Source organism: Balaenoptera acutorostrata, chromosome 18 (assembly GCF_949987535.1).
Source record: "Balaenoptera acutorostrata chromosome 18, mBalAcu1.1, whole genome shotgun sequence".
Taxonomy (NCBI): domain Eukaryota; kingdom Metazoa; phylum Chordata; class Mammalia; order Artiodactyla; family Balaenopteridae; genus Balaenoptera; species Balaenoptera acutorostrata.
In genome coordinates, this window is record NC_080081.1 from 74,617,057 (window position 1) to 74,643,702 (window position 26,646).

The 26,646-nt window shown below is 46.8% G+C and overlaps 1 protein-coding gene across 15 annotated transcripts in view; it reads right to left on the reverse strand.

Annotated features, from left to right (window-relative positions):
• MTUS2 (microtubule associated scaffold protein 2) overlaps nt 1-26,646 on the reverse strand; it is a 505,315-nt gene that overhangs the window by 22,727 nt on the left and 455,942 nt on the right. For all 15 annotated transcript variants that reach the window (XR_009005942.1, XM_057533086.1, XM_057533075.1 and 12 more), the window contains one exon: nt 3,745-3,959. Coding sequence is in view for 14 of the 15 variants with exons in the window: in XM_057533086.1 (XP_057389069.1) it covers nt 3,745-3,959 (215 nt within the window). In the remaining variant the exon portion in view is untranslated. The remainder of the gene's footprint in view (nt 1-3,744; nt 3,960-26,646) is intronic.

Here is a 26,646-nt window from a genome sequence, read left to right on the forward strand (position 1 = left end):
GGCCGAAGTGGCCTCTGCACGTTCTGATAAAGCGTGGGCATGCTGGGCCTCCCAGTTAGTCTAAAAGGATGATTTCTTTAGGAAAGGTTAGAAAGTGTGGGCCGGATATGAGACAAAGCCAACGTAAACTCCAACTACTGCTCCTCTGGAAAGGAGTCTCTGCTCAAAATGCAGAATCCGGAATGCCTTTAGGAACCAGGGGGCCCTGCACGAGGCGCTTCCCGGCCGGGTCAGGGAGAGAGACAAACTGCCAAAGGGTGTTGGAGGGAGAGGGTCAAAGGTCACAAGTCTGATCACTAAATACCAGGCTCTGTGGGCGAGTACACTTGGAGCAGAAAAGGAAAAGCATTTGTGTTTATGTTGAAAAATCTGTTTTGTGTGCCCTGAGATAAGGAAGCTTGGGAAATCTGGCTTCTGTTAATGTGCGGCTAGCTCTAGAATGAGCACTGATTTGATGAAACACCTTTACAATCCGACTTTTAAGATAAGAGTCATACCATATCTTTAAAGGCACAGTAAGAAAGCCAGGAGGCCAAGCCACGCCCCTGCTCATACCCTATCTTGTCTGCAGGGCTAAAGAAGGAGGCCCTGTACATCCCCCGACACCAGACACCTGCAGCTCTGGGCCCCGGGGATCCCCAGTCCGTGACTCTGATTCCATTAGCGTGGGGTGCAGACAGGAGGAGTGCTTTGCCAGAAGCTCCCCAAGTGACTCCCATGTGAGGCCAGAGAGAGAGAGACGGCCTTTGCCTCTTGAGGCGAGTGGACGGCTGGATCTTCCTAGGGGCATCCTGGGGTAAAGTCAGAGGTCAGCCGGCCTTCTTGAGGGAGTTCCTGATTGGAGGAAAGCCTCAGAAAATCCTACGTCAGGACGGAAGCAGCCTCCCTGCTGCCAGCCGGGGCACTGGGGCGCCAGGATAGGCCCCATTGGTGAACTTGAGTTTTAAGGCTCGAGAAGGACAGAGATAGCAAGATCTACGGGTCAGCATTGCCGAACGCAACTGTCCCCCACAAAGAGGACCTGAGTGTGGAGGGTCGGCACAGATCGCTGGAATCACAGACCTTCCAGATCCCCCCTGCGGTCAGGCACCGAGCCTCCTCCTGGACCAAATACATGAGCATTTACTCTACCTGGAAATTAGAATATGGCTTGATGTGCATTTCACCTTCTTCCTCGTTACCTGCACGCTCCCTGCTGGAGAAGCTGAAGGTCAGGATAACAGCCAACATCCAGCAGCAAGAGCAGAATCAGGGGCCTGAATAATTCATAGATTTCAACCATCCATCCCTCCCCCTGCCCCCAAACCAATGGGTTTCTATAGGAAAGATTTACTCGAATGTAAAGCGTGCAGATGCTCTTTCCACCATAAAGCTTTCCCTCATCCTCCCATCTGGAAGGAAACTCTCAGTTCCTAAACACAGAACCTGTATTTCCCACCCAGTATTACAGTTTCTGGAGAAACTGCCTCAGAACTTCCCTGGATCTATAACCCGAGGCTATGGAACAAGCAAGTCCACATTTTATAAATATTGGCATCTCTTGCAGTATGCCGTCATGAGGCCTTGTGTACGGCGGGCCTTCACTGACTGTTCTTTGCTTAGATGGATGAATAACTAAATGAATCACTTTAGCTGTTATAAAGGATCAAGAAGAACAGGACTCAGAGCTCTCATAAGACAGAGCACTTTTAAAATATGCATAAGTAGCTCATGTAACTCACTCTCAAGTGGAAAAGTCAGGGCCTCCAATCTCTCCCAGTATGAAATCTTTAAAAGGCCGCTGTCCCAGCTCAAAGGCAGATGAGGCCACACCCCCCAGCACGTGCTCCGGCACCGACAAAACTTAGCGAGGTTCTGCCCCGGGTCCCTCCACTGGCGGACGGGCTCTGCTCGGCAGTGGCCCTGGCTTCCCGGTTTCCCACACACGACACCCCAACATGAGCGTTTGTTCAGAAGCTCATCCTTCTGCCTGGGGACCACCTCCTGCCCTTCCTTCCATCTCTTGACATCTTCTCAACCAACCCAGAACTTTGGACCAAAAGTCAGTGAATATGTGTATAAATACATTCTTTGTGTAAAATTGGGAATGAATAGCCCCAGGATACAGGGCACAGAACAAGCCGATATCTGCACCAGGTCTGAGCTGTATCAAGGGACCACGAAGCAGGTAAGACTAAAGACGGCAGCCGTGCAAATGTCCACTTAAAGCCAGCTGAGAAGCCAAGATGCTGAAGGTTCCACTTCTAATCTTAGCCCAGCAGGTAACCTTAGCTGTCACCTATCTGTTTCCCAGCCTCTAAGTCTGTACCACCTCAAGCAGGCAGATGTGTCTGGTTTCCGCAGGCCTCTAGAAAAAGGAGGATGACTAACCCAAGATGCTGAATAGAAGAAAGTGCTGTCACATAGGAGATCGTTTATTCCAACAATAGTACCTATGATTACTCTGAGATTTCTCCCGTGCCCCCGATGATTCACACGCCTCTGGGGACCATCGCCAGCCAGATTATCTACCGGGGAGGCAGCCCAAACGTTCATGATAGTGAAGGACCACTCAGCACCAGCCTGAGATGTAAAGTGAGCTCTTCACAAATGCCAGTTTACCTTAGGGATACCATGAGCAGACTAGGGGTAACAATACACAATTAGAAGGTGGGCATTAAGGCATCAGAGCCTTGGGGACTTAGGAAGAAGAGAAGAGGGAGAAGCAAAACGAGCTCTCTCGGAAGCAGAGTGGTCTCGTCCTAACCTACCTGTCACACCGGCGCCAACACGGTAACGGACACGGCAGCTGGCCATGGGGATGGGCACGCCGGGCTCCTACCTGCTTCCAGGCTGACAGGCTCCCTGGGAATTCTTCCCCAGCTATTCCAGGATGAATGGCCCTCTCTAGGAAGACTGCTGGGCTAAGGTTAATGAGCGGAATCCTTCTTTCATTCAGCAAATACACACTGAAGGCTCGCTCTGTGCAGGCAGGCAGTCCCGTGCTAGAGATCTGGCAGTAAACCCAGCAGAAAACTCTAGTTCAGTGCTCGAGAGCACGGACCCTGGGATCAGACTGGGTCCAACCCTGGCTCTTTCATGAACGTGAATGCTGGCAAGTTATTTAACCTCTGGGTCTCAGTTTTCTCACCTGTAAAATGGGGACAATAATGGTACTCCCTCTTAGAGTTATCGTGGGGGTTAAATGAGTTAGTACATGTAAAGAGGGAAGAGCAGGGCCTGGCACACAGCACGTGCTAGATACACATGTGTCTGTCATCACCACTGTCCTTATGGAATATGCAGAAGATCAACAGGGTACAAAGTAGAAGTTATCATACATTAGGTAGTAATAAGTGCCGAGGAAAAACTAAACAGGAAGCGTGTGCACAAGGTGGGGAAGGAGCGGTAATTCTGGATGAGGAAAGGCCTCACTGAGGAAAGTCTGCAAGGCAGGGAGAAAGGGAGCCATGGGGTTTCTAGAGGGAGAGCATTCCAGGCAGAGGGCACAGCGAGCGCAGAAGCCCGGAGGTGGGAGTGTGCCTGGGAGCACAAGGCAGGGAAACCAGAGTGGCTGCGGGGACGACGGACGGGAGAGGACAGAGGCGAGAAACGAGGTGGGAGAGCGGGCTTGACCGGAAGCTCACCTGCTTGCCGCACGGACTCCTGGCTGACGCAGCTCCCCTCCACCTCCCACCCACGTCTCCCTCCCGACGACGGCAGGTGCAGGCGCAGGCGCAGGGCCGCGCCGGGGCGCAGACTGACCTGCTCCTGGTGCTGACACCCGATCCGCAGCAGCTGTGCGCGGTGCTCCTCCTGGAGCTGGGCCGCCTCGGTCTCGAACTGCAGCTGCAGCCGCCGTTCCAGGTCGCGCAGCTCGGCCTGATGCTGCCGGCCCCGCCTGCGCACCTCGTCCTCACGGCGCCGCTCCAGCTCCGCCTTCTCCCGCTGCAGCTTCTCACACTTCGCCGCATGGAAGGCTGGGGACAGGGAGAGCGACACGTAAAAAGCTGGTCAGGACGCACCGGAAGCGCCGGGCCCGAGCGTCTGCAGCCCCCACGAGTAGCACATGGCCCGAGCGTCTGCAGCCCCCACGAACAGCACATCAAGGTGGACCTAAGGACCAAGGCCAGGTCCCCGTCCTTCTGCAGAGCTTCACCGTTTGCCAAGTGCTTTCCTCCCTGCCACGTCTGATCCGCAACACAGACCCTGGATGCTGGGGTGAACCTGGGCCCTGGGGAGCTCCGGTGACCCGCCCAAGGTCACACTCAGTGGGCGGAACACGAGCTGCGAAGGCAAATCTGGGCTTTCTGACCACAAGCCACATGTTTCTGCCGCTAGATCAGGGTTCTCTGAGGGTCCACAGACCATGGGCCTCACAGATACTGGGTGCTTGTTACAAATGCACGCTCCTAGGCGCGCCCTGGTGGATCAGAAACCCCGGACAGGAGCCCAGCATGTCAACTCTTCACAAGGGCCACGGTGACTCTTACACCCATCAAGGCTTGAGACCTGGGCACGCCTGGAGGCTGGAGACAAGACGGGATGCACGGGATTCTCTCCAGGCTGACATGCCGAATGGGACAATCGCAGAGGAAGTGTGCGTGTGGGTCCTTTCAGGTGACCGAGACCTCACCGGCAGCATCCCTCCCCACTGGAGGAAGGACGGGTAACCACTCAACGCCCCTTTGCACGGGTGGGTCGCCCTGCCGCAGCTCTGGTTTGCTTCGCGGGGAGGGGCTGCGACAGCACTTAGAGTTCGTGCCTCCCCTGGGCCAGAGCGGACTGCTCTCATTTCAAAGTCTCTTCCTCAACTGCAAACTGCTTCCAAGAAGGAGAAAACCTTCCCTGACAATCTACTCTGTTTAGGTCACGTGGAGGTGACGATGCACACGCACGCAGACGTCAAATGTAAGTGAGGACACCTCACTTACGTTCCACATAGACTGGGGCCCCTATGCTCCCTGCTCCGTGCTGCGATCTGGGGAGGCTTGTCGTTTACTCTGAAGTTGAGTGAGCAGTATCTGTACCGGTTCAAGATAACCTGCACCCTAGGGGCGGTTGCTATGATCAGGACCATCCATGCAAGGTAGTCAGAGAGCATTTGAAACACCCTAATCAGAAGTCCCACCCTAAAGGCGCAGCTCGTTCAAGGGTTTCTTTGCCACACTCGGCTCTCAAAGAGTTTGTTCATTAGCACAGGGGATGTTTAAAAACATTTTTTCCCTGGCGAAATGAGCGGTGGACGGGCTGGATCTTGCCCTGTGTGCACAGCGTGTAAGAGTCTGGCCAGCCCAGCAGCCTAACACTGTCCCCAGAGGCCTTCTTGGTCCGGGGCTTCAGTTGGCCCTGTGTCCTGTGTCCCATCTTTTCTGGGAGGATTCTGACACACAATCGTGAAGAGTTGTTAGGATCTGCCAGTGTAATCAGGGTGTACTGAGGGTGGGTGGGGGGCACCCCCGTGCCTCTTATGGTCCAGGGTGGACCCATGAGAGGACGCACCGTCTGTAGGGAATGTGAAAGCCATAACCACACTGACTTGAAAGGCCCCCTGCTTTTTGCCGTCACCTGTGCCAGCAACTCTAAAGACTGCTGGTGAAAAAATACTCCTCCTCAAAAGTTTTTGGTTGGTCTACATTCTAAGCAATTGCTACGATTACTGTCGAGGTTTTTAAAAACAATTTTTGTATTAAAAAAAAAATCACAGGGCTTCCCTGGTGGCGCAGTGGTTGAGAATCTGCCTGCTAATGCAGGGGACACGGGTTCGAGCCCTGGTCTGGGAAGATCCCACATGCCACGGAGCAGCTGGGCCCGTGAGCCACAACTACTGAGCCTGCGCGTCTGGAGCCTGTGCCCCGCAACGGGAGGGGCCGCAATAGTGAAAGGCCCGCGCACCACGATGAAGAGCGGTCCCCACACCGCGATGAAGAGTGGCCCCCACTTGCCGCAACTAGAGAAAGCCCTCGCACGAACCGAAGACCCAACACAGCCAAAAATAAATAAATAAATAAATAAAGTAGCTATAAAATTAAAAAAAAAAAAAAAAAGCTACTCTTTAAAAAAAAAAAAAAAATTACAAACAGAGAAAAGCTGGAAGTACGGTACAAGGACATTATTGTCCAAATGACGTTTTCCCCCTGAACCATTTGAGAATCAGAGGCTGACTGCTGTCTCATCAACCCCGAATTCCTTAGTATACATTCCCTACAAACAAGGACGTTCTCCCACGTAACCACAATGCAGTCATCAAAATCAGGAATCAGCACTGATCCAACAGTGCCCTCCAGTGCTCAGACCCATTAAAATTGCACCAGTTGTCCTAATAATGTTCTTCCCAGAAAAAGGATCTGGTTCTGAATCACGAGCTGCATTTAACTGTCCTGAGTCTCCTTCTGTCTGGGATGCTTCCTCAGTCTTCCCTGGATGTTCAGGACCTGGACACTTTTGAAGGTGACAGGCCAGTCATTCCATTCGGCCTCTCTGAGGTTTCCTCATTATTACATTCAGGTCAGGTAGGTCTGGCAGGAGTATCACAGACTTGGCACTATGTGCTTCTCATTTGAGTATCAATCAATTTGAATCATCTTTAAATTGAAATTTCTTTTTTCTAATTGTTTATATAGTGAGTCAGGAAAATTATGCTTATGACTGATTATCACAACGTTATCCTGAAAATGATCCTGTGGTATAGAGGAGGGAGTGTTACAAATGCTGGGTGTTAAATATGCTAGGGATTCCCTTGAACATATATCTTATTGTCACACCTGCTGTGAGTAAATCTTTCTGGTCAGGTATATGTACCTCAGGACGAATGGCTGGGCGTGCACTGGGCTTCCCACCGCAAGTAGTGAAAGGGCGTTTTGCTCGATCGCTAATAAATACAGCAGGAAAAGCAGATTCGGGCTGAGGCTTTCTGGTCCCTGGTAGTGAGGTCACGGGAGGCCACAGTCCCCACAGAAAGAACCTACCAGGAGCTAAAGGCCACAGTGTCTCAGGCCTGGAGGTGGTGGTGAGGAATCACCTGTTCCCAGGAGTCTGAGCCCTGGCTGAAACAGAGCTCCAGCTTTCCCCAAAGACCCTCCAACTTGGGATGTTATTAGAATTTCATCAGGGACCCTAGCTAGTGAAAAAGCTATCAGGATCCACAGACTAGGCAAGAGGTGTGCATATAAAGACAGGTTTATCCTAGGGTGACTGGGCTTTAACAGAACAAAGACCATGGAATGTCCATTAAGAAACAGTGTTTCATGGATTAAGACAAAGTCCGATTGAGGCCAATGGAGAAGCACTTATTTACACACACAGACACTCTTTCTCCTATTCGTTTCCATCATGGTTTATCACAGGAGACTGGATATAGTTCCCTGTGCTCTACAGGAGGACCCTGTGGTTTGCCCATCCTATATGTAATGGTTTGCATCTACTAACCCCAAATTCCCAGTCCATTCCTCCCCCACCCCCCCAAGGAGCAATTATTTCACCTACATTGGGGGAGGGTGGAGTGTCATCCAACAGACAAGAATGGCGGTGGGGGGCACAGGGTAATGACGGGTAAGTCCCGGGCAATGAGCCTCGGGGCGGGTTTCTGGGTGCATGGGGGGCCTCTTTGGTGGGTGCTCTTGCTTCCGCAGAACAAACCTCCTAGCAGTCTTTGTCCCATGCATCCTGCCCCGGTGGATGGGATCAAAATGAAGCAGTGACAACAACATGTTTGTTTGTATTTAAAATAGGTCCACAGGGCTTCCCTGGTGGCGCAGTGGTTGAGAGTCTGCCTGCTAATGCAGGGGACACGGGTTCGGGCCCTGGTCTGGGAAGATCCCACGTGCCGCGGAGCGGCTGGGCCCGTGAGCCACGGCTGCTGAGCCTGCGCGTCTGGAGCCTGTGCTCCGCAACGGGAGGGGCCGCGACGGTGAGGGGCCCGCGCACCGCGATGAAGAGCGGTCCCCGCACCGCGATGAAGAGTGGCCCCCGCTTGCCGTAGCTGGAGAAAGCCCTCGCATGAACCGAAGACCCAACACAGCCAAAAATAAATAAATAAATAAATAAAGTAGCTATAAAATTAAAAAAAAAATAAATAAATAAAATAAAATAGGTCCACAAAGCAGTGCAGAGATGAAGCATAAACAGCCAAGAAACATGATAACCGATGGTCGGCACCATTCATGATTCAATACATGCAGATCGAAGCAGGAGATGTTTTTCACCTATGAGGTTGATCAAAATGAAATATTTTGATAACACAGGGAGGGTATGAGGAAACTGGCCTTCGAGGGACCGATGGTGGGGTATAACTGAGAAGCTGCTTTGGAGGGCACAAGTATCTTTCAAAATTTAAAAGCTAGGGATGGGAGCTTGAGAAGGGTGACAGCTAAAGGGTTTCTTTTTGGGGTGATGAAAATGTTCTAAAACAGATTATAGTTACAGTTGCATAACTCTGTGAATATACTAAAAACCACTGAATTATTTTCAATTCACATTTTAAGTGAGTGAATTTTATGGTACGTGAATTATACCTCAATAAAGTTTTTACCAAATATGGAAAGAAAATCTGCAAAATAACATGACAGGAAAAATATCTCAGAGGATAAATTTAAATGTTTTTGTAGAGGAAAAGTTCATGTTTGGATTCTGTATAACAATGATGAAGATATTCACTGACAAAATAAAAACTCCACCACTACACTGTTTTATATGCACACACACACGCACACATGGATATCTGTGGAGCCTAAGGGAACCTGAGAACCACTCTTACTGTTTCTTAACTAGAAACAGCACATAAGACTCAAATGAAGATAATAAAACATGCTCATCATGTATTTTTCTTTAACAAGTACTATTTTGTATGGGAAAAATGTATTTGTCATATACTAATATCAGTATCTTTAGGAAATCAGAACAGTAAGTTGACTATATAGATTGCATAGATGGAATAAAACAGAAAAAAAGGTAAAGAAATGAATAATAACAAATCAGTTACACTGGAGGAAAAATTAAATGACACATATCTTTTAACCTAACAATTTCACAAGGGCACAAAAAATCTCATCAAGGATGACTACTACAGCACGATTTGCCTTCAGGAAATAGTGGGGGGCTAGTTAAATGATGATAAATCCACTATTCACATAGGACAAATCCTACGTGCAATGGGATACGGGTAACCAGTAAAAAAAATAAGGTGAACCTTTTCATGTTATCGTGGAATGATCTGTAATACACCGTGAAACAAAAAAGGCAAGATGCAGAAAGAGTATGACAGCATACTTCTACTTGGAATGGAAATGCATCTGTATTTCTGACCCTCCATCTTTCCTTCCTCCCTCAGAGGTTGTGCGTTTAAGTTACAGGGCTCGCTGCCCAACAAACACCTGCAACAGTATGTATTTAAGAAAATCCTATTCTGTGTTTTCACGTTTTATGAGTTAAAACATTTTTAAAAATTACTACCATGACTAAGGAGAAGACCAGGTTTTAAAAGGTTATGTATCCTGTGGTCAGAAAGGATAGGACTTTTCCATCTAACTTGCGATTTTATTTATGTTCTTGGCAGGATGATTCATGGGCCTGGCACTCTTTTGAGGGGTCAGAAATGATTGATTTTCATCCTAGAGCCGTCCCTGAACTGTACTGTTGCCTTAAATAAATCATGAGCTTTGTAGGCCTCAGTTTTGCTGTCTATGAAGTGGCAAAGTAATCACTTTCCCACATATAGCACCAATCCCCAAATTCCCAATCGCTATTATATACGAGAGGTGATACTTCTATTCTTGAAATGACCCCATGTCATAAGCCCCAGGCCTGCAGAAGATATTGGATAAGAAGCGCAGCTGAGGCACCAGGGAAAGAGCTCCAATAACAGAGTCCCTAAAGAAATAAACATCCTCTTGCCTCTGGTAAATCTTCAAAAATGTATCTATTGGGGATTTTTGCAGATAGAGATTAACGTAGGCTAATTTAATGGGTAACATCTGGAGTCTTGCTTTCATTATTTCTATTCATGAGAAAACATTTGGTACTTTATAGTGTGAGAGGCAAACACCACAATAATAAATCCCTAGAACCTAAGAAGCTGAGAAAATAATTTCTAAAAGAACAGGATTATGCCAGGCCAAGAGTATTATAACATTTCTAATTCATAAGCATGAGTTTGAAAAGCAAAAATGAGATTATTAGAGTCTGTTGTACAGTTTTAAATAATTGGACATATATATGTATGTATGCATCCATATATAGAGTGTATGTGTATACAGTATATACATATATACCACAGTTCATAAATCAAATGAGAGGGAAAAAAACCCAGTGAGTGAGATCAATTTTCTTTAAACAATTGCCCCAAATGTCCCTTGAATAATTACAACTTGTTATTGGTTTACCAAAGAGGTAGCAAAGATCAGTAATTACAGCACTAGACTTAAACTGAAGAAAAGTATCTGGCTCTAACTCATGATAAAGCATAAGGAATGATATTATACTGCCTTTATGTCACAAGAAGTGTTTTAGATATAACAATCATAAAATAAACCATCTAAATACGAAGAAATGATACTGTATATAAATACGTGGTACTATTATAACAGTCACTGTTATGGGCTCAGTTGTGTGCCCCCAGAATTTATATGTTGAAGTCCTAACCCCCAGTACTTTGGAATGTGACGATGTTTGGAGACAGGATTTTTACAGAGGTAATTAAGTTAAACTGAGGTCACTAGGGTCAGCCCTAATCCAGTACGACAGGAGTCGACAGGACACAGACACCTGTAGAGGGAAGGCAAGGTAGCCATCTATAAGCCAAGAGGAGAAGCCTCAGAAGAAACTAACCCTGCTGGCATCTTGATCTCAATTTCCAGCCTCCAGGACTATGAGAAAATTAATTTCTGTTGTTTAAGTCCCCCAGCCTGCGGTACTTTGTACGGTAGCCCTAGTAAAATAATACAGTCAGTATCGTTACATATTGACAGGAGATCCCACAGTAGATAAAAGATTAAGTTGTTTCTTTGAGAGATGGGGAGTAACTGAAAAGACAAAATAACTTTCAAGGAAAAAATGTAATTTAAAAATTACCCATAACTCACTACACAAAGAAAATGAAATTTTCCATTTGTGTAGTCCCTTCAGAGCTGTTGGCAGTGGTATGACTTCTTAATATTCTGTTAGGACTTTTTCATGTCTTCCTACTTAATATTTTTATGGCTACCTTATACTTTCATATGGATGCACTGTAATTTATATGCCCTTATTGTCGGACATTTGGTTTGTGTCACTCATATACTGTTTTGCTTTGTTCATTAGGACAAATTTCTAGGAGTAGAGTTACGTGGGGTTAAAGATTATGAGTGTCTTTGTGAAGTTTTTTCGGTGTTTTTTTTTTTGATGGCCTTGATCCTGTAACAAATCAGTGCCCACCAGGGGGAGCTATAATGCCTGGGAAAGCCCTCTGGTGGCGAAGGCCTCTGTCCACACTTGTCAAATCACAACCACCCACAGGAGGCCACAGGCTCAGTCCATGAAACGCGCTGCCTGAGATCCTGGCCACACTGCCCTCTACTGCCCCGCTCTCTCTTTCTCTTTCTTTAGGACTTTCTATTTGATGAAAATGTCAACAAGAGAGAAAAGGAGGGGCTGAGATGGAGGAAAGGTTCAGGGACCAGGCGTAGAAATGGGAGTGAAAGAGCCAGGGGGAGAGTCCTGGGTCTCCCGGCATCTCTGCAGGTCCGTGCGGTATCCCCAGGGCCCGGGACCAAACAGCCGGCGTTTACGGAGCGCTACCTGGGTACCACGCACCTGGCATGCCCTGCCCCCCCAGGCAGGTGGCCAGTAGGCAGGGGGCGCTGAAAGAGGGATAACTCACCGATCGAGGCCCCCGCGGCAGCTGCGAGGCGCTCCAGAGCGGGGGCTGGAGCCCGGGCCCCTCCGCTCTCCTCCAAGCCCCGATGGGGCCGCCACGCCGCGCCAGGGCTTCAGTGCCTCGGAAGTGAGGCTTTGGCATATCAGCCTTCAAGCACTCACTGTTTTGAATCAAAGCATATGTCTTTACCTGCCCGTCTGCCTCACCAGCGGTCAGGGACAGCGTCAGAGCCACTTTCGTATTTGCGGTCAGAGAGGCAGGTGCAGCATCAATAGACAGTAGTTGAATTTACTGAGTACCTGCTGCGGGCCACGCTCAGTCCCGTGGTGAATCAGACACGCTGTCAGGTGGGCAAATACAGACGCGGGCAAAAATTTTAAACGGCAAAATGTTAGATCGTGAAAACCTGAGATAACTGCAGTGAAGAACGTAAAATGAGAGCAACGCTCGGGAAGGGCTAGGGCCGGAGTCAGATTCCGGCGGCCGGCGGATGAAGGAGGCGCCGGAGAAAACACCACCCGGGTGGATGTGAACGACGGGGAAGGGGCGGCGTCCAGAGAGCTCGAGGGAGGGGGTCCCAGGCGCAGGAACCGCAAGAGCAAAGGTCCGGAGGTGGGAACACTCGGCTCACTTAAGGAACAGGAAGACAGCACGGGGCTTGAGGACCCGTGATGGAGCCAGTGGAGGGAGGTGAAGATGGAGAGAGGCGGGGGCAGATCACGCGGGGCCCGTGGTCCCCGGAGAGGAGTGGGGATTGTGGTCCGCTAACTGGAAGACCGCCCTCCCCCGCCTCCGACAGTCTTAAATGGGGCGGGGGGTGGGGGGAACAAGAGCTCATGAAGCTTTTACAAGAGCCCCCTGGTGGTTGCACGGAGAATCGCCCGACGGAGGCAAGGAAAGCGGCGCGGAGGGCATTTCTGGGGTCCAGGCGGATATAACGGCGCCCGGGACTGAGGATGCCGCCTGGGGAGGGCTGGATGGGTGTGCGAGGCATTTGGGAGGCAAAGCCACCTGCCTCTGTTCCTGGATTGGACGAGGGAGGTGAGGGAAAGACAGGAATCGGCATCGAGGATGACTCAGGCTATTGGTCTTTGCGACTGGGGATGGTGGAGCCGTTTAAGGAGAGGCAAACGTCAGAGGAGGAGTCGAACTGGGGAGGAAAGCACACATTAGGCACCAAATAAATCTCTACTGAACTAATGGCCGGATTCATTTACACATAAGGGCCCATGGTTCACAAACGTTATGGTGGAATTCACCTCTGGTTTGTGGTACTCAAGAAGGGCCCTTCTGGATGCTGTCAATTAGTATGAAAAATGTGAAATGCAGGACTGCTGAATTTTGACAAGCCTTGCAACACTTCAATCATTAACGATAATATTCCATTTCACGTGGGCATATGCTGTGGCCTATTTTATGTGTTGAAGTCTTAAAAGCATGAGACCTCAGAACAAACTCTCATTATTAAATCTCCCCCAGTGAGGCGGGCACAGGTTGACAGATGTGCTTCCCTACCTGAGGGTGTGTAAATGGTTCGGGGGGGAATACGAGAGACACGGGATGCAGTAAGATGCAGGGCATTTTCTAGCTGCTAGGCGTTTCCAATGCTATGGAGCAAATACGGAAAGGTTTCTCATCAAGGTGGCTTTTTAGAGTGCGTTAACATTTACCTGTGGGTCAAATTTTGGGAACACGGCCTCCAAACTGGATGACCATATACAGGAGCCTCAAGATCCCCAAATATGTGTCCTGAGGTGCCCACTTACATCCCACCCCCTTACAACTTAAACTTCCACACAGAATGACAGTACATAACCCTTCCCGCACATTGACTCCACACTGTCAGTTTCCAACAGATTAGAAGGGGTGGGGAGGGGTTGGGGAGTGAGAGCCCAGGACAGAAGTGGTCAGGTGACACCCGGAAGGGACAGGAGACAAAGGCAAGACCCAGTAAGGCGGGGGAGGCAGGAAGAGCCCTGGTCTCCAGGCCAGCCTCTGTCCCAGGCTCTGCAGCCCCGAGCTGTGGGAATTTTGGCAACTCACTCAACCTCTCTGGGTCTCCACATCCTTATCTGTAAAATGAGGAGGTCAGGCACCGTTACAGGCTGAAGTGTATTCCCCTTAAAGTCACATGTTGAAGCCCCAATCCCCAGGACCTCAGAGTGTAACCCTATTTGGAGATGGGGTCTTTGAAGAGGTGATTAAGTTAAAAGGAGGCCATTACAGTGGGGCCCTAGTCCAACATGACTGGTGTCCGTATAAGAAGAAAAGCCAGCAGGGATGTCTCAGAGGCCAGGTGAGGACACAGGCAGAAGACGTCCTCCCAAAGGCCAAGGACAGAGGCCGCAGCAGAAACCAACTCTGCCAGCCCCTGATCTGGACTTCAGCCTCCAGAACTGTGGGAAAACATATGTCTGTTGTTTAAGCCACCCAACGTGTGGTATTTTGTTATAGCAGCCCTAGCGGATTAAGATAGGCACCTTTAGTGTTAAGCCCCCTTCTGCCCTGGCATGCTAGAATTCTATGGATATTGTAATGGTGACCAAGGGTCATCAAGAAGAGTTTATATTTGCCCACTGTCTTCTCTTGAAGAAGACAGGGAAGGGTATACCATTTTTATGATGATCTCCCTCCAAAATGGAGCCCTAAAGAGAGAAGCTTCATCTGCAAAGACAATGTGCTTTGCAGAATGACTCAATGCCCAGCGACAGGAGACATTAGTAGCAATATCAACGACTGACATTTCTGTGTCTTCATTTATGAAGTTCTTTAACTCACAATGTTAACTTGTTTAATCCTTGCAACAAATTTCAAAGCTGGGGGAAGCCAGCATTTTTGCTCTGATTTTATAGAAGAGAAAAGGGAGGCTCAGAGGGGTTAAATCACTTGTCCAAGCTGACACAGTGAGAACTCAAGAGCTGGAAGTCCCTCCAGGTGCTCTGAATCTCAGCAGTGCTCTTTCGAATAGTAATAGTAATACTGCTCTTCTGCCTTATGTTTTGGGAGAATGGAAACAAAGAAGTATAAGGAGAAACAGATACAAAAATCCCAATTAGTTTAAGGTGCTTCTCGAGTCGTAAATACTTTGTGCCATTTTTATGTGTTCCTTAAGATAAAGGATGAGCCTTTCAACTAATGGATAATGACCGATCCTGTGTATGAATGTAATTGCAATGCTTAGAAGTAACCTTCTTGGTCTGAGAGGAGAAAAATGCAACAGTGATTTATGGAGGCAAAGGAGGAAAGAGGAAATGGATTTAAAAGGATGGTTATAATGATGAGTTTTGAAAAGAGAAACAAATGCCATCCACATAAGAACTAATAACACTACTGCCCATAAGCAGGAAGCGGATTTCTGGGGAGACGATTCTGCACAGAATCTGTTCCTCCCTCTCCTCCGGGTTAATCTGGGCTGCAGAGCCGGTGCCGGTTCATCTAACACACCACGGGAGCTGCTCTGACGGCTGGCTTTGAACAGGCCAGAGAGTGGGTCCAGTGAGCATTTACTGCTTTTAATATTTTTAATATTTTTTTGTCCTGTCCAAAATGGCATTGAAAAATGACCCTTTAATTTTACCTCAAATTAATATTTGTTACATAAATTGGGCAGTGAATATCATCTCCAGGTTGGACATCCTTTTCAGAAGGAGCTTTCAATAACTTCCTGAAAGATGTTTGAACAGAAGCTTCAGTTGAGATTTCGGAGCCCTTTTCACTGGCTAGAACCCACCCTACAGGGTTCTAACCAGTGAACTCCCGTGACCCTGTCCCTTCCTTAGCTTCCCAGCTGGCGGGGATTCCACGGCGTGTTGCTGACCTCCACCCTCTGTCCCATCGTTTGGGTGGCCCCATTCCCCTTATTTGCTCTTGGAGGGGATGGAGACCAAGGGGCTGCTAGATAATCAATTGTAATCCATTTGATGGTGGTAAGTTTAAATACTGTCATTCCTTCCTTTAGGATGTCAAATGCATGGCCTGGATATTCCGTGTTCTCCATGGGATTTGGGACACTTCCTCGGAGGTTTTCCCAGACTTATGACTGTCTTTACTTGTTGTTCGAGGGTTTATCGCTTTTAGTTTTGCACAGGAATGAAGGGTTGATGTTTGAAATCTATAGAATCTAATTTTTAAACAGGTGTGCATTTCCTCATGAACTCTTCCCATCCTTTTGCTGTATTACTTCCAAATACATCAAATCGACTCCAAGGAACAAAATGGACCACCTCAAATTGTTTCTACCCACCAATTTTAAGCATAGACACAGAAGAAGTTAAATTTTGGGGCAATTAATAATGGCTCAAGAGTATGTTTATGATGAGCATTAATACTTGTCTATTACTCTAGCTAGACCCCACGCAGCCTTCCTCTATGGACGCCCATCTCTGCACAATGCAAGGCCCGGGCAGATTTCCATAAATACATGCTGGCTTGAAGAGTACCAGGGGATCACTTCCCTCAGACGAGACAGCGGCCTGGGCAAGCCACACCCCTTTTGAGTTACCCAGAGCCTTCTCACTTCCGGATGCCAGGTTGCCCTTGCTGATGGGTTTGTGTCTCCCATGCGGGGGTGAATCCCATGTAACGGGTCCACTCCACCTAGATGTATGTGTGTAACATGAGTGTTTCCTTTTTTTAAAAAAAATAAATTTATTTTTATTTATTTATTTTTATTTTTGGCTGTGTTGGGTCTTCGTTGCTACACACGGGCTTTCTCCAGTTGTAGCGAGGGGGGGCTACTCTTCGTTGCGGTGCATGGGCTTCTCATTGCGGTGGCTTCTCTTGTTGCAGAGCACGGGCTCTAGGTGCGCAGGCTTCAGTAGCTGTGGCACGAGGGCTCAGTAGTTGTGGCTCGCAGGCTCTAGAGTGCAGGCTCAGTAGTTGTGGCGCATGGGCTTAGTTGCTCCGCAGCATGTGGGATCTTCCTGGACCAGGGCTCGAACCTGTGTCCCCTGCATTGGCAGGTGGATTCTTAACCACTGCACCACCAGGGAAGCCCATGAGTGTTTCTTTATGCTAGGTCCCACCCTAGCATTCATGAAGGGTGGGAAATACTCTTACTTTAATATTTCAGTGATTCTATGTACCACCCCCCAAAAAACAATAAACAGCTAATAAACAGCTAATAATAGAGGCCAGGCACGATGCTGAGCCTGGCACTTACTCTGAATTATCCCATTTCAACCTCACACTAGAAGCTGGGAGGTAAGTCCTAGTGCAACCCCCATTTCACAGATGAGGAAACTGAGGCTAAGAGGGCTTAATCTCCTACACATGAGCATTGAGTAAGACCAAGTCTGTTGGACCCTGCAGCCCATGCTCCTGCCACAGCACTTGGAGGAAGGAGGTCTTTAACTCAGCACTGTGTAAAGACCATAACAGGACTGACCAAGAATGACTGAACCTCTTCTGAAATAACTGAGGATTTTACTTAACTGAAATATGTTATAACCTTTCTTAAAAGCTATAACATGGACCTCTGATATGGTCCCCAGATGTCCCCTACTGGGGATACCCATAGTCTTACTCAGGCCAGTCTAGATTGCCACCCCCCACCAGCACAGCCGGGATCCTGCTGGTCCAGAGCCAAGCCCAACCTCTCCACACTCATGCCTGTGTGTGCGGGGACTCTCCGTCTCTTACAGGGTCTCACCTCCATCTAGCAGCTGCCTCCCACCCCAGCCTGTCATATACAGTAAGCACTGCCCGGGCCACTGCCCGACTGGTTCCTTGTTTATTGCTGGAGGTCGTAAGCTCTTTGTGTCTCCGTCACCCAGGAGCCTTTTGTACACCCGAAACTAACAACACTGTAAATCAACTATGCTTCAGTGCTTTAAAAAGCCAAAAAAAAAAAAAAAAAGAGAGAGGCAGACATGAAAACAAAACAAAAACGCTGTCTCAGAGTAGGTCTGAGAGGCATGTTAGACGCTCTAGCTAGAGGCAAGCGCTGTTTTTGCCACAAGCATTTCTGGTTACTGATGGTTTTTAATCGGGGAAGTGACAGGGGATGGACGCTAGGGGCAGGAAGGAAAGGAAGGGGATGAGTGAGAAGGTGTTTGCAAAAGGAGAGATGAAGTCACTACAGGCATGAAGAGGAGAGGACAGAAGTAGGGCGGACTTCCGAGCTAGAATCAACAGGACCTGGGACTTCCTAGACATCAAGTAGGAAGCAGACGCAGAGGCGGCGTCGGCGATGCCCCCCACTTCCTGTACCGGTTTCCTCTGCAAACTGTGGTGTCAGTAACTGAGCTTCAAAACTGTGGTTGAGCCTACCTGTCCCCCATCTCCCTTTCTTTCTTTCATTCAAAATACTCTCTAAGTGTTAGCAGAAACGGTTGCCCTGCTGGACACGCCATCTTCCAGCCTCCCTTGCAGCCCCATGGGGCCACGTGACTGTCCTTAGGTCAAGGGATGTGGAGAAGTGACGTGGCAACTTCTAGACCAGATTCTTATGAGGGAGCTGCTTGCCCTCGACTTTCCCTCCTTCTCCTTCCCTCAGGCTGAAACCTGGGGCCTCTTGTCTGCGGACAATTACACGAGAGAAAAATACCCCTCTATCTTATTTATCCCATTGAATTTGGGGGCCTTTTTGTTACAGCAGCTTAGCTTGTACTTGAAATAAATTAGGACTGTAACAGCAGAAGTGGCGATTTGGTTCTGCTTTGAAGTGGGGAGCGTGGGGTAGGTGGAGACAAGATTAATTGCCCCTGAAGAGCTGTACTGCCTGTGGTTCACCAAGAGGAGACCTCAGGAGAGACCAGGGCTGCAGCCATGGACTCGGGAGGGCACTGCTTAGGGGGTAGTCGAAGCCATAGGGGTAGATGAGACCACCAGGGAGACCACGGAGAGTGAGAAGGAAAGGGGGCTTAGGACAGCATCAGGGACAAAAAGGTATTTTAAGGAGAGAGCCACTAACTTTATTTCATGCTACAATCATTCACTGCCATGTCTGCTTTTCCAACTGGTTACAAACTCTGAGTTCTTGGATTATACCTTACTGATCTCGGAACAAAACACCGATAATACTTTTATGCAGAATAGGCATTCAAATTTATCTTAAGAACGACACCCTTAAAATGCTTTATGTTTTAGGAATAGATTTGCTTTCTATTCTTGATATTCGAGGCTGTAGACTTAGGCCATCCTGAGTCAGTCTTTAAGTGCTGGGGATCAGAAGACAGATCATGAGCACGATGAGGGTGGGCCAGGTGGGAGCGTGGCAGCCTTGAGAGCACCTGCGTGCCCAGGTGAAGGGGGCGTCTGCCGTTCAGCAAAAAGACAAACCGCGCAAGAAAAAATGGGCGACAGGCGGCTCATGGAAGATATCCGATAGCTAATTAGCGCATGAAAGTGCTCAACTTCCTCAGTGATCAGGGAAATGCAAATTAAAACCACGATGAGATACTGTTCACACCTGCTCTAACAGCTAAAACAACAACAACATAACTGACAACACCGAATGTTGGCAAGCATGTGGAGAAACTGGAACCCTCAAACACTCTCGGGGACGGTGCAAGAATGGAACAGCCATTTCCAGGACTGTTCGGCAGTTTCTCCTAAAGTGAAACTCACGTCTGTCCTATGAGCTGGTAATTTCTCGTGTAGGAATTTAACGGAGAGAAATGAAAAACATCTCCGTCCACAAGAAGACTTGTGCGAGGATATTCATAACAGCCTTATTTACAACAGCAAAATGTGGACACCACCCAAATGTCCATTAGCGGAAGAGTGGATAATTAATGTTGGCATATGCATGCCAATGGAACACGACTCAATGAAAAGGAACAAACTACTGATATGCTCAGTGACGTGGATGAATTTCTCATGCGGGGCAAAAGCACCCAGACACCCAGACGCAAAAGACCATATACTGTCTGATCCCATTTGTAGGAAATCCAAGACCAGGCAAAACTAATCTATGGTGACAGAAATACGGAAGTGGTTGCTTCAGAGGTAGGGACGGGGTGGAATTGACTGGAAAGAGGCCTGAGGGAACCTTCGGGAGTGATGTAAACGTCTTACGTCTTGTCTTGGGTGGTGATTATATGGATGTATTCACAGACAAAGATCATCGAGCTGAACACTTAAAACAAAATGAATAATCATTTTAAAACAAAATGAATAATCTTTTATATTTATCCACACATTTACCATTTTGACAATCTTTCTTTCCTATAATTCCAAGTTTCTATCATTTTTAAAAGATGTTTTCTCTGGATATTGACTTCTGCTTTTGTTTTTGTTTTTTTATTCTTTAAGCAGTTCAAACATGTCATTCCACTGCCTCGGTCTGTTTCTGGCGAGGTTAACTGTCACTCATATCCCTGTCCTCTGTATGTGATGTGTGTCTTTATCTGGTTGCTTTTAATTCTTCCTCTTTATCTTTGGTTTTCAGCAGTTTGTCTAGGATGTCTTTGGTGTGATTTGTGTATTTGTATTTATCCTGTTTGGGGTTCACTGCTTCTTGGGTCTGCAGGTTGCTCTCTTAAAACCAAATTTGGGATGTCTTTGCACATCATTTTTTCAAAAAGATTCCCCCCAATCTCTCTCTCTTCTCCTTCTGACAATCCAATTACACATCTCTTATATTGCCACAGGCCCCTGACACTCTATTTTCTTTTAATCTTTTTTTCTCTCTGTTCTTTAGATTGGATAGTATCTGTTGATTGTCTTCAATTCACTGACCCTTTTTCCTGCAGTCTCCAACCTGCTGTAAAGCCCAGCCAGTGAATCTTTGATTTCAGAGATTCGACTCCTGGGCTCTAACATTTCCATTTGGTTCTTTTGTAGTTTCTGTTTCTCTGTTGTGCTTCCCCACCTGGTTACTCACTACATTCCTCTTTTTCTGGAAGTGCTTGAACATGTTTATGACAGTTTTTAAAAATTTCACATCTGCTAGTTCCAACATCTGGGTTATTTCAACACGCATGTTTATTGACTACTTTTCCCCTTGATTATGGGCCCTGCTTTTTGTAGGTCTAAGTTTTAAAAATAAGTGTTCAACGTCATGGATGGTATACTGTAGGAAGCGTGTATTACTTTGTCTTCCTTTAGCAGGTGTTGAGTTTTGTTGGCAGGCAGGTAAATTACTGGATGCCTTTGACTCCACCAGGCTTGGTTTTATTCTTTGTTAGGGTGGGTCCACTTGAGTTTCCTAGAGAGACCCTTACTCTCGGTCATGGTCCTTACCCCTAAAGCCTGGCCTTTCTCAGGTCTTGTCTCGAGGTGCTCAGTGAGGTCTCTCCACCCTGGCTGGGCTGGAATCCAACATCTGCCAGCACCATGCAGGCTCTGTTGCCCTCACCCATGTCAGTCCTGCAGCAGCTGCCCTCTGCCAGGCCTCCCCGGGCATGTGATACCCATGCTTCATCTAAGATCACCCAGGAACCCCCCGTGCAAATTCCTGGGGCCTCCTCTGCATAGGTTACTGCTCTCCAGTGCTCGGCCCCATGATTTCTTTCTTCTTTTTTTTTTTTTTTAATTTTTTTGGCCGCGCGGCATGTGGGATCTTAGTTCCCAGACCAGGGATTGAACCGGCGCCCCCTGCACTGGAAGCACGGAATCTTAACCACTGGACCGCCAGGGAAGTCCCCATGGCCCCACGATTTTTAGCTGCTTCAATCACCTGGATCTCTGGTATCTGCTTCTTCAGCTCAGCAACGTGGCGGTCACCGCTGGGGCACCTCTCTGTGCTGTGGTCTGGTGACTCCAGGCAGGAAGCTGAGGCCGACAGGGACTCAGTGTGATCCCTTTTCTTCAAGGATCACGGGCCTGCGGCGTCTACTGCTTGGAAACAGCTGTCTCATAGATTTTGTGTCTTATAGCTGTGTACAGTGGGATGTTAAGTCCAGTACTAGTTACCCTATAATAGCTGGAAGCAGGGCAGGCATGGGTACTTGGTAGAAGCTCCCAGGTGATTCTAATAGGCTTCCATCTCCTCCCATGGGGATCCCTGGCTAAGAACTGAGGTCCCAGGAACAAAAGAGGTATGCAGATGGCTGCCCAAGGCTCTCTCAGGGAGATGCCATTATTATTAGAGCACATGATTGATTCTGGTCCACTAAGCTGTCTTCTGCTTACAATTTTAGCTTTCTAGGTGGATCTGCCTATAAGGAGACATATCATTACTCACTGTAAATTAATAAATTGGGATTTTCGTTTTCTATATCAGGCTCTAGTAAACTTACTTAAAAGGCGTTTCCTTGAAAGTCAGAGCCATTCTTGGTGCACTAACAATGCCCACACTTAGGTGCCAGCCTGGTCTCTCCATCTGGAACCATCATTCTGATTAGCTAAATTCTGACCAAATTCTTCATCACTAGCTTTTCCTTTCTTTTCTTTTTTTTAAAGAAAATAGCTGTGTTAAGGAGCCCTGAGATCAGAGTCAGATTCATTATCACCGAAACCTAGTAAGTCTTTACACGGTTCCTTGCAATGCAGAACTGGTCTAGTTATCATGTTCACCAGAATTAACCTCCTGAAGACCTGACATTTGGCTGAAAAACTGCAATTTTAATCAAAAAGAGTGATCTGAATATAACATAAGCATATACTGCAACTTATATATTACTTTATTCAAATTAACTGCCAAATTAAGCAAATAGATTGACAGTACTCTTGAAGCTGGGCCTGGTGGTATCTGTGGTTACTTGAATGAGTGAGAGTAATTTCATAATGGCATTAGACAAGAAAAACCAAACGTCTAAAAAATCTATGGAGAGAGATTCATTGGAGTCTAATATCCCAAACACTGCCCTGCTTTGTATGCAAGCAGTTTAAAGAGTTTCACAGATAAATTCATTTGCCCTATTCCTCTGGTTTAGGGGTCACCCCATGGAAAACCAGTCTTTACTATTTTTCCCACCTCCCAAAGGAGAAATTGAGTCAATGACGTCATTAACGCTGTTGATATAATTGCTCAAGTGTAGAAGAACCACTTCTTCAGTGACTCCTCCATTTCCTTTAAGCTCAGTTGTTTTACCCCTAAAAGCTCTTCCTGGACCCCTGACTGGGTTACACACCATCCTCTGAACTCCCAGACCTCCAGCACCTTACTCAGTACCCTGGGTTTTAACTACCTGCTTATGCATCTGCCTCTCCAGCGCCCAGGTGTCCCCTGAAGTCAGAGACCATGTCGCATCCATCTCCCACTCCTGGTACTCTAACAGGTGCATCTCCTGGGTTCAGTCAAGTTTATACAATGAAGCAATGAATGGTTCCCATTTAATGCGCTAAGCCCTGGGATGGGGCTCGAGATACAAAGAAAAATAAGAGGGATCCAAGTGCATGAGAAACTCACAGGTGGGCGGTCATTACATTTGCATAATTTGTATGCGACTGTCATTTAAAGCACTGTGTTTTGCAAGATGCTCTTCAGCAATTTTCAGGTTAAATCTATATAGCAGGTCACGTCTTTTTCTGCTTTTTCTTATCTTCCCCAAGACACCAACTGAAATCTTACAACACAAAGGCAGCATGCTATGATCATGGTGGAAGAAGATAAGGACCCAGCTCCATTATCCTTAATAGTTACGTGATCTGGGGTTTGCTTTCATTCTCTATAGCCACAATTTAGTCACCTTTAAAACGGTGGTGGTATTATCTACCTTACCTGTCTGTCTCCTAGGGTTGTTGTCAGGATTAAATGAAATAATATGAGAAAGAGCTTTGTAAACCATACACCACTGTAGACATTAGATTTATTATGAAGTCACAATTTTATGCAAGCTGCTGACTCCAAGTTTCAAGAAACTGCTTGTCCACAGGGTAGTTTACGGGCAGCCCTTGGTATCCTGACTTATTTTATTCAGTCAATTCAGGTTAAGGATTAAACCCACAGATTTAAAAATATTAACATATATCAGAAAGGATTGTCTTTATTCATAAAGGAGTAAATATTTTAGAGGATCACAAAACAGACATCTCCATATAAAATAACTAGAAGATGCTATACCTATAGACTTCAAAGAATTTTATAAATATCAAAAAATGTGTTGCTGCCAGTTGGAATAAATCATTGTCTCAAAGAAAGTAGCAGCTTTGTGGAACTGTAGCTGATGATGTATTTTCCATGGCAACCAAACCCCGTCTCTGGTACATCTAAGGGAGTTTGTGGTTTTGATATTACTGTGCATGGGTAAGCACCTCTTTGAGATAGAAACTAAAATGACTTTTAAAAATTACATTTACTGGGATAAAATCTAATCATGGCAGTTGACATCACTGGTTTGAATTTTTCCCAGCTCAGAACATCATTTTCCTATAGGAGGGGCAGGTAACTCCCGGACCTCGTCACGCTGAGTGGTCCATCTTGCAAAGAAAGCAGTATATTTGAAGCTCTATTGTCACACTCAAATTTCTGACAGCAGACCAAACCTTCTAGATCAAATCTTCGAAATAACACTATTTGCTCCCCACCATAGAACCTAGGACGGTGATAGTTAAATACTAAATATGTATTTGGGTCCCCCCTGCCAAAGTTGTTGAGAAGACTCAACTCTGCTGATCAGAGAGAATTTTGCATTCCACAGATGTTGTGTTTTTATTTTCATTCAATTCAACATAAATTTCTAATTTACTTTGTGGTTTTCTCTTTGACCCATGTGTTAGTTGTGTGTTGTTTAATTTCCAAGTGTGTGGAGTTTTCCAGGTATTTTTGTGCTACTGATGTACAGTCAGATTCTGTTACGGTCCAAAACAGTTTGTGTGGTTCAGTTCTTTTATATTTGTCGAGGTTCGTTTTATGGCTCAGCATATGGTCCATGCGGGTCAATGTTCCACGTGTATTTGAGAAGGATGTACATTCTGCTTGTTGGATGGAATCTTCTATGAATGTCAATTCGGTCATATTGGTTGATACTGTTGTTTGGGTCTTTTAAATCCCAACTGATTTTCTGCCTGTTCTTTCTCTCAGTACTGAGAGAGGAGTGCTGAAGTCTCCAACTGTAATAGTGGAATTGTCTATTTCTCCTTTCAGTTCCACCAGTTTTCGCTTCATGTGACTTGAAGCTCTATTTTTAGGCACACAGATATTTAGTATTGTTATGTCTTTTTGGTGAACTGACTCCTTGATCATTATGTAATGGCCATCTTCATCCTTAGTAACACTACTGGTCTGAAGTTTACTCTGTGTGATATTAACATAGTCCAATTTTCTTGGGTTGGTGTTAGCATAGTATACCTTTTTTCTATCCTTTTACTTTTAAATATCTATATCTTTATATATGAAGTGGATTTCTCTTAGGCAGCCCATAGCTGCATCTTGCTTTTTGATCCAATCTGGCAAACTGTCTTTTAATTGGTGTGCTTCGAAGAGATTTTTTTTTTTTTAACAAATGTTTCTTTTTTTTTTTAATTTATTTATTATTTATTTATTTATGTCTGTGTTGGTCTTCGTTTCTGTGCGAGGGCTTTCTCTAGTTGCGGCAAGTGGGGGCCACTCTTCATTGCGGTGCGCGGGCCTCTCACTATCGTGGCCTCTCTTGTTGCGGAGCACAGGCTCCAGACGCGCAGGCTCAGCAATTGTGGCTCACGGGCCCAGTTGCTCTGCGGCATGTGGGATCTTCCCAGACCAGGGCTCGAACCCGTGTCCCCTGCATTGGCAGGCAGACTCTCAACCACTGCACCACCAGGGAAGCCCCAAAGAGATATTTTTATAAATCAGAAAATGTACATTATTTTTGTGATCCCAAGATTAGTTATTTTTTCTGAGGTGTCCTCTTGGGTTTTGCATTTTAACTCATCTTTTTTAAAGCTGTGAGGGGAAGGAATACAACAGAATCTAATCTGAAACTTAAGGGAATTAGCATATACTGCGCCCCCAATTTTCTGCCCAACGTTCTGCTAGATCCTTTGCTCTCATTCAGCTCGTGTGACAGGACTACTCCCTCCATCTAGCTGACGGCGGCAAGTGAGGCTCCAAAGCACGGTTCCCCCCTTCTTCCATAGAAACAAAATACCTGGGCAAGGTCACCAAGAGAAAAGAGCACATTTCCCAGCCCCCCTGTGACTACGTTTGCCCTGCGACTTAGATCTGGCCAAGGAGATGTAAGTTCCTGGAAACTTTTCCCCAAGAGGGGCTGACCCACTGTGTCTGCTTCTTTGTTCATCCCCTCCTCCATCCTACTACCTGGACTAGGATATGACCACGTGGCACCCAATGCTGAGCACTGCCACCCTGGGCCACGAGGAGAAGCACCACTGTCTTGGGGACGGGTGAACGCTGAGCTGTTGGAAGCCTGGGCCCCCTGTGGAACAGAACCACACCTGCCTCTGGGTGCTTACCTCCTGACTCTTATATAAGGGAGGAATAAACGTCTACCTTGATTAAGCTACCATTGTTGAGGGAGCTTGTTATTTGTTCCTGAATCCAATCCTAACGGCTATAGTTTAGGGATGAATTAACATAATAACACGGTTACATAATTATACTCTAATCTACGTTTGGACAGATTCATACTAGCATCTATCATGGTTTTGGGTGGAAGTCATATAGAATTGGGATACAAAACTTTTGTTTATCTGATTTTTCAATCTATGAAATTAAAAATTACCAAAAAGGTGGTGGGGGAGCTGGGGATGCCGTGGTAAAGTTACGCATGATGTGTAAAGTTACGCACGACGTGTAAAGTTACAGACGATGTGTAGAAGAATTCTAGACTTGGGTTAAGAGCTGACTCTGCCCCATCCCAGCTGTGTGCTCTTATGGAAGTCACTTAACCTTTCTGAGCCTCAACTTCCTATAAAAGACACCAGCACCTACTTCACAGAGCTGTCTGAATGAATAAATAAAACATACCATGTGACAGAGCTTGGTAAGT